The 15594-nt window shown below is 37.7% G+C and overlaps 1 protein-coding gene across 2 annotated transcripts in view; it reads left to right on the top strand.

Moving 5' to 3' along the window:
- The first annotated feature begins 2980 nt into the window (after window positions 1-2980).
- plcd1a (phospholipase C, delta 1a) overlaps window positions 2981-15594 on the top strand; it is a 28180-nt gene continuing 15566 nt past the window's right edge. The window contains exons 1-4 of one of the 2 annotated variants that reach the window (XM_053611308.1): window positions 2981-3356; window positions 8786-8944; window positions 14178-14406; window positions 14553-14682. In XM_053611308.1, the coding sequence (XP_053467283.1) occupies window positions 3326-3356; window positions 8786-8944; window positions 14178-14406; window positions 14553-14682 (549 nt within the window). In that variant the 5' untranslated portion in view covers window positions 2981-3325. Of the gene's footprint in view, window positions 3357-4947; window positions 5296-8785; window positions 8945-14177; window positions 14407-14552; window positions 14683-15594 lie in introns of those variants that run through there. The other variant, XM_053611307.1, reaches the window with a different exon arrangement.

The following is a 15594-nucleotide window of genomic DNA, read 5'->3' as shown; positions in this document are numbered from 1 at the left end:
GCAATGATAGAGTATAAGGTGAGGTCTATCGCAACTGGTTTTTTTTTTTTATAAACACCGTCTCTTGTGTTAGCAAGAACAGTGAACTTGTGTGAGAAATTTGACTGGATAAACTGGACTAGGTGTAGAAATGAGTTGCTTTAAATAGTCTCAGCAATTTGACCTGTTTGAAAATGGATCACTCAGGAAGAGCAGAAAGTAGAAAAGCAGAAAGCCGTTTAAGGTACTTTTGCACATGTGGAAAATAACCTGGTATTTTGCACTAGATCTTTAGTTTGTACTCATAGAAACACCTGTGCACCTGCTCCTTCATGCAATTTTCCAATCAGCCAATCACAGATTCACTGAAACTGGACAGTTGAAGATTGGAAAAGGATCAGGTTACATTTCCAGTTTTGGTGAGCTTGTGTAGACTATTCTTAGCCAATGGGAGTGGAACCTGATGTGGTCTTCTGCTGCTGCTGTAGATTCAGCATGTTGTTGTCAGGGGCCATTCCTGACTGTCCTTGCAGAACTTGTCCCACTGATTTCCTGTTTTATCCTCACCATTTTGTTGTTTTTGCTTAGTTGATTAGTTATCTTTTTAAGTTACCCGTATTCTCTCCTTTGTTGCTGGAGCATTATGTTCAGGTTATGTTATGTTTTGTGTTTGTTTCTTTACCCCCCCCTCCCCCCCGGCCTCGCCGTAGTAGCCACTCCCCCTGGCCTCGCCGTGGTAGTCACCCCCACAACCCCACCACCCCCACCCCCACCCCACTGGCCTTGCCTACTAAATTATTAAATGGTCACGTGAGTTTCATGTCTTACCTTTAATTCAACTTGTGTAACCTACACTAACCACACCTTACTTTGTTTTTTGAGAGAAATGGAAACAATCATAACTTCCTCTGTGCCTAAATGTCATTTTTATGTACTGTTTATGCAAAAACATAGATGTATTTCCATTGTAGTACCATCCGCCAAAATCTGTTTGCAGTGCCAGAAATGGTGCTGACAACAAACATGTATTCAAGCCAGGCAAATCAATGTAACAAGATTCATTTTACAGGCCTAGATGAACTGCATGTGCTTAGATTTTTTTAAAAAAAAAATCAGAATTAGCTTTTTCTTCACAGAGCTGCAGGGTGCATCCCTGAAATTCAGAATTTAATTTCCTTAAAGAAGGTTGGGTTGGTCATCGATAGACCAGAATCGGCGTCGAACTACACCTTCCAGAAATAGCGCGGCCTATGAACATGGCTGACAATGGCTCCAACACACCTCCATGACAAACATTCTCGCGTTCACTTTCACCCAATTACTGATTGCACACACCACAGCCACGTTCACAGTGTATAAGCACTCACAGTTCATACACACCTTCGCAAGGTATACACTCTGTGTTGAGTTTCACCAGTCGTTACCAAGGCTTTGATTGCTCATTGCTTGCATCTTGACGCTAAGCCATGAATCCCGTTCTTGTTTTGATTGTTTGGGTTAATAAAAATCAGTCAGCCTGCACTTGTGTCCTCGCTTATATACCTGACAGCGCTTTAAACACACTAATCAAAGGGCCCTAACTTGGCTCAAACCTCCATGACCAGGTTGAATATATTAGTATACGAGTTGATACCTAATGCCGAAAATATTCCCATTCAGGAGCAAAGTTACATACCGAGAGATGATTGCGTAAATGATGGCATTGTTTATAATTGTAGGGTGGGGAGATCTGACATTATTTCAGGTGTAGTTTTCATTCCTAACACACGCAAAGCATAAAAGTGAGGCAGAAATCAATCTTACAAAATAAAGGGGAATAACTTGTATTATAGCACAGCATTGTTGAATTCTTGATTCTGATCGGTCAGAAGGAGTTGATTAGTCTTCTTTAATAACTTACAGTACACACAGATTAAAAAAAAAACATTGACATTGACAAATTTTCTGTGAGAATATACTCATTTAGTATTTATTTATAAGCTGTAACTTTAAGTTTTCTGATACAGAAAATCTTCAGGGCAGCGGGCTTTTTGGTTGCTTCTTAACAGGACAAGCTGATGTCTTATTAACTTCACAAGAGAGTAAAAGCTTGGGTTATTGTCTTTAAGGAGTTAGGGTTAGTTCTCTTTGCATGTTCTCTTTGCATCTGCATGGGTTTCCTGCCACCTCCCAGAAACATGCAGGTAGTTGAACTGGCTTTGTTAAAATGCGTTCCTAGCCATCAATCACCATGCGCTCATATTTTTATGTTCTTGTTTTGGTCCTGTCTCCACCTCCTCTATTATCATTTGCTTGTTACCTGATTGTGTCCAGCTGTTTTGTGCTAGTACTTGATTACTTAATACTTATTAGTTTTCGTTTTATACCTTACCTATACCTATTTATACCCTGTTGTGTCTGTAAACCTGTGTGACCTCATGCTTTTTGTAACTTTTTCCAAACTGATGTGTTCCTGGGTTTCTGATCATTTCACTAAAACCTCTAAATGTTGCGTGACATATAGTAGAAGATTTTTACCTAATACACACTACATGTATTTATGGCACTTCCTCTACCTCTATTGTTACTGCATTCAACACTTAATATGCAGAACTCCTGTCCTACTATGAATTATAATATAATTTACAGGCCTGAGCCTGTAAAACCCACATGCCTATGATGTCAGGCTTATATATAAACTTGACTTATTATGCAAGATACTGGATATGTCTATGGCACATTTCTCTCACTGAACATATCAAAATAAATTTTTATAAGATAAAGCACAAAATATGTATTGCACAAATATAAATACACACATTATGAATGAATACAGTGGTGTTTGTGTGTGTGAGAGAACAGGGATTTAATATTTTGTACATTGACACACATGTGACACATGCTTTTGTATTATTTACTGTCACATATTAATGTTTATGAGGCACTTTAACCTTGCACTTTACCCTGTGAAGCAAACTTTTTTTAAATTATTATTGTACTCTTCCTGGAAAGAAAGTGAACAAGTTCTGTCAGGTTCACACAGATCAGACTTTTTGTGTGTGTGTGTGTGTGGTTGTTTTTTTTTTTTTTTTTAAATAGAAATAATTAGTAATAGTTGATGGGACCATTTCAGAACTGAAATGACTCCATAACAGCACAACTCAATATTCCACCCAGAAGATATTTTCTTTTCTTTTTTTTCCTTCGAGGACAATAATGGAAACGAAGACCTGAAAGACTGGTGTTGTGCTGGGTGTGGATTAACAACATACTGACTTGTATTTCGACTTAGTTGCCCAGGTTTCATGTTTATTCTCCTGAGATTCTTGTTGCAGCCTGCGTAAAAAAGGAATCGCTGGAAAAAGTAATGGCACTTAATGGAGATCTTGGCAAACACGGTAAGCATGTAGAGATTTAAAGGGTCTCAGAGGAAATAAAGTGTGAGAACAACTTGCTTGTGTGGGAGGGAAAAGTGGAAGGATGAGATTTAAATGATTACAGTTGATACGTCTTTACCAAATGCAAGAGTAAGAGGCTGATTCTTAAGGTTTAATGTAATATTCTTGATAGTTTGTAGCACTTATCATTGCTCCTGGTTAATATATTATGTTTATTTGGCCTAGTGTACAATTGCTTATGAATTTTGTTCTCAATTTTATTACTGTAGGCTTAATTACGCATGATCATACCTACCTATGCTTATTAGTTCTAGAAGTTTATAGGTAATGTATTATGTATTTATCTATGAATCTTATATATTTATTTGTCACGTTTTGTTAATTAGACTCAAAATGCTGCATCACCGCCATACTATAAAATAAGGTTTATGTTAAGAATGTTTGATGCTGAGGTTGTAAAGTCAAGGGTGCTAAAACTTTTAGAAAGAGTAATTTCATTAAGACTGATGTACTAACAGAGAAAATTCCTCACAGTGTTTAATTCCTCTTACACTACAGTAATTTTCCAACAGCAAATAATAATAATAAAAAATTTCATAGAAAGACACATCATACGTTTCATCCCTTTATAGTTACATTTAATGTTGCGGAACATCCAAGAAACAAGTTAGTTAACGTTATGACTTACGTTGTCGATTGTTTATGGACCGGTACCTTTATTACAGTGTAATTCTCTATAATAACATGATGACAATAACATTTAGAAGGGAACACCATCTCAGGCATTAAGCATATAAGGTGGTGGTTTAGTGGTTCACACGTTTGTCTTGCACCTTCAGGGTTGGGGGTTCGAATCCCGCCTCCGCCCTGTGTGTTCGGAGTTTGCATGTTCTCCCCGTGCTTCGGGGGTTTCTTCCGGGTACTCCGGTTTCCTCCCCCAGTCCAAAGACATACGTTGTAGGCTGAATGGCATGCCCAAATTGTCTGTAGTGCACGAATGTAATTGCACGAATGCGCAATTGTTCCCCGAGTTCCTTGGGATAAGCACCAGGCTCCCCACAACTCTGTGTAAGATAAGCGGTATGGAAAATGAATGGATAGAAGGATGGATAAGGCTGTATCAGAATGGGTGGCATAATACAGATTAGACTAAACTAGATTCGACTAAGAGACCTTTATTTATTACAGTGGTAATGTGCTGTAACATGGCATTGACATTTCACTGGTGGACCAAATAGATTTGGGAATGTCGTACTGTTCTTTTCATGTAATATAGTGGACAAGTAGTGCATGTTAAAAACCAACCCCCTAATGTTATGGAACACAACAAGATCTGTAGATTCGAGTGTTTTATATTGCAATATTAGAAGGTTGAAGGAATGAAATGAAGATATTGCAATTTGGTCATTACACCGACAGATGGCGACCTAACGTACTACATTTGGCCAAAGCCCAGGTTACACACTTTAAAAACACAAGCATTGACGTTCAGTGCGTTCAGTGAATTTTAGACAAATGGAAAATGGTTTAGAAAATAAATAACAACATACACTCTAAGTGTTCTTTCACAGAGCCTAGAGTATTCACTTTAGTACAACAGACTAAGGTGGAATTCGTAAAGAAATCATTCTAAGGCAGGGTTCACGTAGTGGTGAGTCAGTAGGGTGATTTTTGCGTGTGTGTGTGTGTGTGTGTGAGAGAGAGAGAGAGAGAGAGAGAGAGAGATTGAGATTTGGAACACGCCCGCACTTGGTAACGGTGGGGGGGAAACGTCATGGGTCTCCAGTGTCATCCGATTTTGCTGAAAAGACTTATCTAACTTTATTGGTGAGTCTGAAAAGAGAGTTGTGGCAACACCGGATCATGTCTGGAGAAAACGGTCTTGAAAATAACACGCAGGAATCACATGAAGGTGGTAAGGAAAATGGAAAACAAGTAGGTGGGTAAAGGTATCACATTTCTCTTATAGTTTTTGTTTGGTTTTAATTGGACCTCACGTTTTATCCTATGTGTGCTCTTAAATATCGAGTTAGCTTCCATTGTGTTGCAAGTTAGGCGACTTGTTTTTTTCTTCACTTTTAGCATGACTTTTAGTTAACGTTATTTTTCTCGATAACTTATTAAAGTTACTTGAATTCATTTGCTTTTAACTTTTAAATACAGTTTAACTGGATTTTAGGGTGTTGTTATTATGTTTGTTAGTATAATTTTAATTACTACGTAACCATCCTAGTTTAAGGGTTTGGCTCTAACGGGCTTTCTGTTTCCATGACAATAGATGCGTCTTGAAGCGTAAACTGCCTTGAAATGTCGCAAGTAACTATTCAACTTCCGGGTTTTCCCTAAATTCATTTGCGTATTAATCGAGGATCTCCAATCACAACTCGTTAAGACTTAATTCGCTCGATATATTGAGTAGCTGTTTAACTTCCAGGTTTTTCGAAATGAATTTGCATATTAATTGAGCATCTCCAATCACAACTCATTAAGACTCAGTTCGCTCCATATATTAAGTAGCTGTTCAACTTCCGGGTTTTTCGAAAGTAATTTACATATTAATCAAACTTCTCCAATCACAACTCATTACAACTCAGTTGTTTCATATATTATGTAGCTGTTCAGCTTCCCGGTTTTCCGGAATTCATTTGCATATCAATCGAGTTCTTCCAATCACAACTCACTAAGACTCATTTCGCTTCATATATTAAGTAGCTGTTCAACTTCCGTGTTTTTCACAATTAATTTGCATATCAGTCTAGCTCCTCCAATTATAACTCATTACAACTGAGTTCACTTTGTATTATAAGTAGCTGTTCAATTTCTGTTTTAAAAAAATAATAATTTGCATATCAATTGAGCTTCTCCAATCACAACTCATTTAGACTCAATTAGCTGCATATATTAAGTAGCTAATGGTTGGTATGACACTAGATTCACTAGCTAGGTGGCACTATTCCGTATATGGTCTCTTTACGGTATTTTATTCCCAAAGGATGTAACTGCTTCTTGGATTTCTGAGGTTTTTTTGCATGCATCGTGGATATATTTTGTAGGTATTTTTGTTAACAAACATATTTTTTTTCTGGCTCCCAGTGTGTTGTCATGTAATGCGATATAAAGAAGTCAATAAATGAAAGCATTAATATGCAGTATTATGATGGTGTACAACATGACCATGTATATAACTCTGAGTTGTAGGATGTTAGAGAATATGTGGCGTAAACCCTAAATCCTTTCATTTGACATTTGCAGATGCTGGCTTGTTTATAACTGCTTACATCTCTCCTGCCAACACTGAATTAATCGGTACAAGCTGCATTGTAAATGCAGTGTAGTATAGGAATAAATTTGTTGAATAACATTTGAATTCCTTGCACATTTACAGACTGGTATAATCCATGTCTTGTCGTTTGGGAGGCTGAACACACCAGGCTTGTGAGGGCTGTCAAGAACAGTAATATGCTTCTAACAGGAAGAGTTTCTCCCAGCCATCTGGTGCAGCGAAGCACTTGTGTTCTCACATACCTTTCCTCCAATGATAGAAATGTGCATAAAACATTACCTAGAGTATTTCGAGTATTTACAGGTCGACAGAGCAAATTTTAACCAAAGCCTTTCTTCATAGGCAAAGAATAGTGAAAAACTTCTAGAGAGAAGAGTGCATCTCTGAGATCTGCGAAGCAAAAGGAGTCAGCTCCTGTAGATGCAACGCAGCAGTCAGCCTTTACTTGCATAAAAGCTTCATTGTTCACATTCCACACCTTATGAAAAACAGAAAACAGGACAGCTCAAAACACACACATCCTTGTGCTAAGGTGGGAGCAACAGGAGCGCTATTATACACAGCAGCGTGGTGGCATCTGATTGGTTCTGTAGATTTCTCCTGAAGGTACGAGAATGTAAGAAAAAATGCCCTCAGTGTGGCAGAAGAGGAGATGATAAGTGTCTTTTGTCAGTCCCAACTGCAGTCACAGGCTGGTGCACAGAGAACTGCATGTGGTGTACTTGAAGTCCGATGTCTATGAAAAAAAAAACAGCAGACAATTGAGTGCCAGGAATGAAAAGAAATACACTCCCCATTACGGAACAGAAGATATAAAATTAATAAAAAGGAAGAGCATATTGCCCATGGTGTATTATTTAAATGAAATTTTCACATGCCTGTTAAAAATCTAGGAAATTCACACTATAACCAACGAGTTCTGTAAGTTCATAACATCTGTTGATGTATTTCTTGCTTATTTCTTTTATAATACTTTATAATGACCACTTTAATAAAATAACCTAGTTCCCATTTCTCAGTTTTATTCCCAGTATGGTCTTGATAGCCTACTTATAACACATGATAATATTCCTCACATGGGCTTGTGTTCTGCATAAACCTACTGACTTTCATCACAGCAAACGTGCCCTGGAATGTCCTTCTGAAGTCTCAGAGCAATACTTACTCCATTCTCCAGATACTCATAACCAGCCTCAGTGGCTGGATTGTGTTAAAACGCCTGCAGCGTTATGGACGTCAACACCCCTGAGCTGGAGAACCAGCATACGCCTGGAACGTTACTACACACACGTCTCCATATCTGAATCCTTTACTCAGCTCACCTGTAACAACACAATTACTGCTATATTTTATATCCTGAACGCAGCCACGCCCATAAGTCGAGAATGCAAGAGGAGGGAAACGCATAGTGTACGTTTGTTAGGTTATGTAATCGTGAATCGTGTGCATCCTCTTTACACTAAAAGTGAGACTGTAACATTGGCTCAATTTTGACCCTAACTAGTTATAAAAATCCTGCAGCAGTGGCAGATTTTGAATGTCACACCCTCGCTGGCTATAAAAATAACAACTTGTCAAGAAAATAAGAAGCTTACACACACCCAAGTTAATAATACACTAACATTATACCAGTAAGTTACGTTTTTGCCTGCATGATATAAAAAAAAACAGAGTTTTTCATGCTTTATTACAGTTTAAAAACTATTAGTGCAAAACAATTAATAAATTATTCATTAAGAAACAATATACCAGCGAAGGTTTAAATCTTTGTAGTTAAACCTTTCTTTTTAACTGGTCGCTCTCAGATCCTAATAGGTGTAAACGTACGAGTTAAGCCTACAGATAAAGTGCTTGTATCAGTTGTAAGACATACTCTGTATTGTGTGTGTTGTGCTACACATTCCATGATTGACAAACCTTTTGTAATTAGCTCAACATTGTTCCTAATAAAATATAAGACTCCATCGACAAAAATGCTTATTATGGGATGTCAAAATGTTTACTGCTTTTCCAAAGGTGTTACTCCCACTATTGAATAGCACAGAATCGCTATGTTTGAGACACATACAGTAGATATACAATTTGTGTTAGATTTTAATGCTGATTTGATGTTTGTGTGTGTGTGTGTGTGTGTGTATGAATTCAGGCCTGGAAGGTGATGCAATCCTGCAGTTCCTGACAAATGGAGGAGACTTGACCAAGGTGAAATCCAGCAAATGGAAGAAGAAGCGCCACTACAGACTGATGGAAGACGGCAGTACCATATGGAAAGAGACGCACAAGGGCTTCAAGAAAGACAAAACCTGTGAGCATGGCCGCTTTCTTCGGATTTTCATTTGAGCAGGAAACGGAATCAAGTACATACGTTCATGCAAGACGGCACAGATATGTTTTGAACTTCACGCCTCCCAGAATACCCCTGATGTCATAGGTGCGACTCTGCACAGGGGCAGCTCATAAAAATGATGAGCTATCCAAATAAAAAGTCATCAGTAGGAGAAGAAAGTACAAGTAGATAGACTAAACGCACATTGTCCAAACAAAGCACAAATTAAAAAAAAAGGACAAAAGATGAAAAAACTGGAAGTTCGGTGTTTTTTTAAATAGTTTTTTTAGTATGGAAGTTTTCTGGTTACTAGTTTTGATATTAAGTTCTTTAAGTGTGTGTGTGTGTGTGTGTGTGTGTGTGTGTGTGTGTGTGTGTGTGTGTGTTTAACTGTGTCAGTGATAACCCTAATCATAACTAGAGCTTGGGCTCATGTTGCATTATTGGGAAGCAACAGTAATATTTTCACATCATTAAAAGATTAGGCAAGACACATTCATTCTTCTGTGTTATATGGTGTACACTTCAATCCTGAAAGCTGGAGTGGAAAATAAAACACAATAATGTTGATAATCTCCAGAGAAAGGGGAGAGGTACAGGGAGGGTATATATAATAGTCATTTGGAAATCTTTTCCCACACAATAGCTGGCGCCTTGTCCACCTAAGAGCTTCCTTTCCAGCGCTTTCTTGTCAAAGACCCCAAATGAAGCCTGGTTTATCTGCTGCTTTCCGACCCACAGCTGGCTCCAGATGTGTGTGTGTGTGTTATTGATATCTACATGGGAAACATGTGTCCCTATGCTGATAGGGAGAGTTGAAAATCCTGAGAATACTACACAACATCTGTTTAAAACAAAATAACAAAACATGCAGATAGCAAAAGTGCTATAAAGTTTGAAGGATTGGATGTGACGACCGATTGGGTCTCGGATTTGATTTCAGAAAAGCAGACAGCTTCTGCTTTTACAGGCATGCGGGAAATGAACTTTTTATTGTCTTCCAGAACTGCTGATGGTGCCAAACTACTGGGCCTTCAGTTCTCACTTGTGGAGTTCTGTTAATTCCTATTGTGTAACAGCTGGAAGAGAATCAAAGGCGCTTATACAGAGTAAATACTGCTGGGTGCAAAAGTTTGTATACTCAGGATACAACAAAGACAAAAAAAGAAGCTATCTATACCAACCAGACATTTAATGTTGTAGGTTTCACTGAAGTTACATCATTATCACAAATACTACAAATGGTAGAAGTGTATCTTAACTAAGGAATTAAACACTCGGGGTGTGTTTTGTAGGTAAATAACCAATGACACGGAGCTTTGATGTTCCTCAACACAAAGTCAAGTTACTGTGATCACTTTGAAGTTTATTATTTTCCAATTACGGCATGCCCTGATGTGTTTTATTCTTCTTATACCACAGCAATTCGCCAACAATGAAATTTTTTTAAATGAATGAAAGAATGACACATTACGCTTAAATATTCAAAACAAGTTACCACCTAGTTATAGCACCTGCATAAATATGACCTAAAACATCATCAGATTTTCAAACAAGTCCTCAACGTAGATAAAGAGAACCCAAATAAACAAACGAGACAAAAATATTATACTTGGTCATTCATTTATTGAGGAAAATGATCCAATATTACATATCTGTGAGTGGCAGAAGTATGTGAACCTCTAGGATTAGCAGTTCATTTTAAGGTGCCTTGTTTGTTTAATTGGGTTCTCGTTGTCTTCTTTTAGGACTCGTGTGAAAACTTGATGATGTTTTAGGTCATATTTATGCAAATGTCTAGAAAATTCAATTCAAACTTTCACTGTATAAAAGCTAGATCGTTATAAAGTTCCCCAATCAACCTAATTACCTTTTTGGTAAAATGATTAAGACTGTAGTTTCTTCTGTGGAGGAAAACTTATTGTTACATTGGAGACTCCTTCCAGAAATGTCTCTTTAGACAAAGCTTCACCACATCAACAACAACATGTTTTGTTTTGCTAGAACCTGTGAATAGCTGTTAATATAGAAATAATAACGTAATGTACATAACGTAATGATGATATTGTTAATTAAGCCCGTCCTCCGTCCAACACAAATCCGAGATGTGTGTTCGACAGGCTTCTTTTATATCTCATTGCCAAAAGACCCAGATCAGATCACATGGCTTAACCCCAAACCTCAGCTGTATATAAAGGACTGAAGTTAACACCACCTCAGACTGAGCTTTGAAGCATTGACTTTACTCATCATAACAGGAATCGGAGGATCATAGAAACCTGTCCCATAGCAGAGGCAGTGCCGTAGTGGAATATGATTGCTCGCACAAATTGAATTCATTCGCAGCATTCATGTTTAAATATGAAAGACTGCAAATAGCCAAGGTTGTTTGTAAAAAGAATCAGTTTGAGCGGGATAAATACCTGCACAGGATGTGGTTAGAGAACACACGACTGCGACACCGTGCTCGAGTAATTTGTCTGTCAGTCTGCAGAAAGGAAGAAGAAAGATAGAATAGTAAATACCACACATAATCAGATATGCAAAAAATGTGGGATATTATTGATATGGTGAAGGGTTCTGTAAAATCCATAACGTTAAACATAACCAAAAATGGATAAAAAGTATAACTTGTCATTCATTAATAAATAAACAATTGTAATCATCGGCAAATTGCTGTGGTATTAGACGAATAACACACTTCGGGATGTGCTGGGAAATAATTTACGGTGGTAACAGTACATCCGCTTGATGTAAAGCCATATAACAGCAAGGCTTGTTGTTTCTTATTCCTTACTCTATGTCATAATTGGATGTATATAAGAAAATGTGGACTGTACTTTGTAAAAAGGATCCTAAATCGTACCGTTCTTGTCCCTGGGGTGTATTGACATATTGTTAATAGATCGATTCTCAGCAAAATGTGTCTGTTCTTATAGCATGCTTGATAGGAATGTAGGAAATGCCGGTGTGACCGGATAAATAGTTTGCACTCCTCTTGACTGTCTTGTGATTGGATTTGCTCCAGAATATTTGTTCTTGTTTTATCTGTATATCTCCAAATGTTGCTTGCATAACATTCTGAGACGAAAACTAGAGACAAAAACATTAGTGTTAAAGTTCCTGCGAGTAAAATTGTTGCAGTAATGTTAAAATCTTGCAGTAAGGTTTCCAAAATGTTAGTTTTTCTTCGAGAACGTTCTAGAAAATTGTGTTAACGTTCCTACAAGTAAAAAACGTTGCAGTAACGTTGTGTTCACGACATGCTCCTACAAGTAAAACCGCTGCGATAATGTTGAAACTTGTTGCAGTAATGTTACCACAATGTTAGTTTTTCTTCGAGAACGTTCTAGAAACTTGCGTTAACGTTCCTATAAGTAAAAAACGTTGTGATAACATTGTGTTCACGCTCCTACAAGTAAAACTGCTGCGATAATGTTGAAAATTGTTGCAGTAATGTTACCACAACGTTTTTTTTTCTTTGAGAGCGTTCTAGAAACTTGCATTAACGTTCCTACAAGTAAAAAACATTGCCGTAACGTTGTGTTCACGACACGCTCCTACAAGTAAAACTGCTGCGATAATGTTGAAACTTGTTGCAGTAATGTTACCACAACGTTAGTTTTTCTTCGAGAACGTTCTAGAAACTTGCGTTAACATTCCTATAAGTAAAAAACGTTGTGATAATGTTGTGTTCACGCTCCTACAAGTAAAAACATTGCAGTAAGGTTGTAAATCTGCTTCCGTGACGTTGTGTTCACGCTCCTACAAGTAAAACTGCTGCATTTAGCATTCCTACAAGTAAAAAACGTTGCAGTAATGTAAAAATGTTGCGGTATCATTATGTTTATGCTCAATATATCAATATATTGCAGTAACGTTGAAAATCTTACAGAAGCGTTTCCATAATATTAGATTTTTGTCTAACTGAGAATGTTATAGAAACATTAGTGTTAACATTCCTACAAGTAAGAATGTTGCAGTAAATATTGTAAAAACATTGCCGCAAGGTTGTAAATCTGCTGCCGTAACGTTGTGTTCATGCTCCTACAAGTAAAAATGCTGCAGTAAGGTTGAAAATTGTTGTAGTAACACTTTCCATCATGTTAGTTTTTGTCTAACTGAGAATTTTATAGAAAGGTCAAAGTAAAAATGTTGCGGTGTGTCCTGTTCATGTTCCGACTGTACAAGTATGTATGCTGCAATAATGTTGTGTATACGTTCCTGCACGTAAAAAAAACCCCATTGCAATAGTGTTGTACTAAATGTTATGTAAAAACCATAACGTTTTGATTATAACGTATTATCCATAATATTGTTATCCCTTATTCTATTCTTACTACAGGAACTATGACAGGTCATAACTGGATCATAATTTGGATAACATGTAAGGAATAACACACAACAGGCTGTGCTGTAATAGGAAAATAATCCACAGCGGCATGGTCCGAAGTGGATTATGCGGAGCGTTCGCTATGCAAGTCCCTGTGAATGAGCTGTTACTATAGAAATGTGTTAGAACAAGTTCATTAATACGTATAAACCTGTCATTAATGTCACACCCTGAACTAGAAAATGAATCCACGACCTTCTGATGCAAGAATTCCATAGAGCTGTGGTATAACTGAAATTTTCACATGTTATTAATCATCATTAGATATGGGGATGTACTGTAAAGTCTAACCTTTGCCCAGGTCTAAACTCTCATGTCTGTAGTGGTAGCCCAGCATCGAGACAGTGTTTGGGTGAGGGTTGAGATGCTTACGGATTATCATGCACGCTTGCTATACGATAAGCTGCAGCAAATCAGGCGAGGCGTTTGAGAAGTTGAGCGAAAACGAGCAGTTCTGCTTTTCCTGTAAGAGCAAAGGCCATCTGCGGCACAGGACTGAATCATTGACAATATGCATTATCAACGGAAAATAATCTCAGTCCTTGAGTTATAAAGTTTTTAAAAACAATCTAACAAACGACTATGCAGAGCAATCAAGATTTCACAACAATCCAAATTCAACTTCCAAACACTCCAACACATTTAATCTTGTTCACTATTTAAAAAAAAATTCTTTCCTTTACTTTATAGTAGTATAATCCATTTTATTTCTTTTATTGTTTCCATTTTATTATTCTCATTTTTTGTCTTATCATTCTAGCAACAACAAAAAAAAGAGTCACACTAGATCTGACTATAGCTCTGTCGTCTTCTCAACAGTCTCCATCAATGACATTGAGTCAGTCCGTCATGGCCGTCAGTCCGAAGGCCTGCAGAAGTACACGGACAGCACGGTGGAGGATCACTGCTTTTCCATCATCTTCAAAGGCAAACGCAAGAATCTCGACCTGATAGCCAGCAGCAAAGAGGACGCCAAGAAGTGGGTGATGGGGCTGGAGAAGGTCATCACTAACATGCGCAACCTCAATTCACAGCAGATAAGTGAACAGTATCCTTTTAGAAAGATGGAGAGGAAATAGCTTGGATTTGTATTGCAGAAACACCTGAAAATCAGAGCCCTGAAAAGGACTAGGGTTATTAATGTAAAAAAAAAAAAAAAACGTATAAAAAGTTGGCCTTACATCTGAGTCAAAGCTGGATCATCAGCTGCATGCGGAAGGCAGACAAAAACGGCGACAACATGATGACCCTGAAGGAGGTGAAGAGCTTCCTGCGCCAGATCAACATCGAGGTGGATGACATGTACGCCGCCATGTTGTTTGAGGTATGACGCGTCCGTTATTTTTAGTCTGTAATCATCCAACCGCTTTACCGGCCCATGTGTTTGATATAAACAGTTCTGTTAGCTGGCTAAATAACATTTTATTTGATATGGTTGCCAGATTGCTGTAGGTAAAAGCTGTGGTTAGATGTGTTTATTTAGTGTCGTTGGTCTTCAGTGAGGTTCTGATGTTAAGCCAGAGTTAAACGGTGTTTATATGTTATCCTAACATTTCCACAGTTTTCTGATTATTTCAAAACAGGAGTCGGTCGATAGCGGTATTTATTCATTAAATAGACGCATAAGAGATATAGATAAATAACAAATGTTCAGCACACAGTGGGGTTAGATTCGAGCTGTAAAAATAAGTTCACAAGGGATGTTACTTGATCGAGTTCCTTCCTCCAGTCGATCTCATCCCTCTGCTACCTCCATTGGCGCTCCTAGCATGTTCCTAAATGCGTCATACACGACGGCTATGAAGCAGACAGACGAACATGGCGTTGCCGATCATAAATTAACGAGACAACAATCTGTTTTTGGCTAAGCAGGTTCCAACAGTATACTTGGAACAGCAACAACAACAACAACAATATGTAAATACTGACGTCGTAAGCGATATTATGGAAAAGTCATTCTCAGAATCTCGTACATTTTTCCTTGTGCGTGTTTTTTTTTTAAATGGTGGATTAATACCGTGAAACCATGATATTTTTAGACTAGGTCATCATACTGTGAAAATTTCAAACTGTTACACCACTACAGTTCATGTGAGTGAGTACAAAAAAAGGCTTAAGGATTAGGGGCGGAGTTTTCAGTCCTCACTTTAAAAAAACAAAACTTTTATTCATATTAAATTGAATGGAACTCATTGATTTCCTCACTGTACAGTACAACTTTCTCACAAGATCTGGC

The sequence above is a fragment of the Ictalurus furcatus genome, chromosome 23 (genome assembly GCF_023375685.1).
Source record: "Ictalurus furcatus strain D&B chromosome 23, Billie_1.0, whole genome shotgun sequence".
NCBI classification, from domain to species: domain Eukaryota; kingdom Metazoa; phylum Chordata; class Actinopteri; order Siluriformes; family Ictaluridae; genus Ictalurus; species Ictalurus furcatus.
The sequence above is the reverse complement of the archived record's forward strand: the minus strand, read 5'-3'. Positions and strand labels throughout refer to the sequence as shown.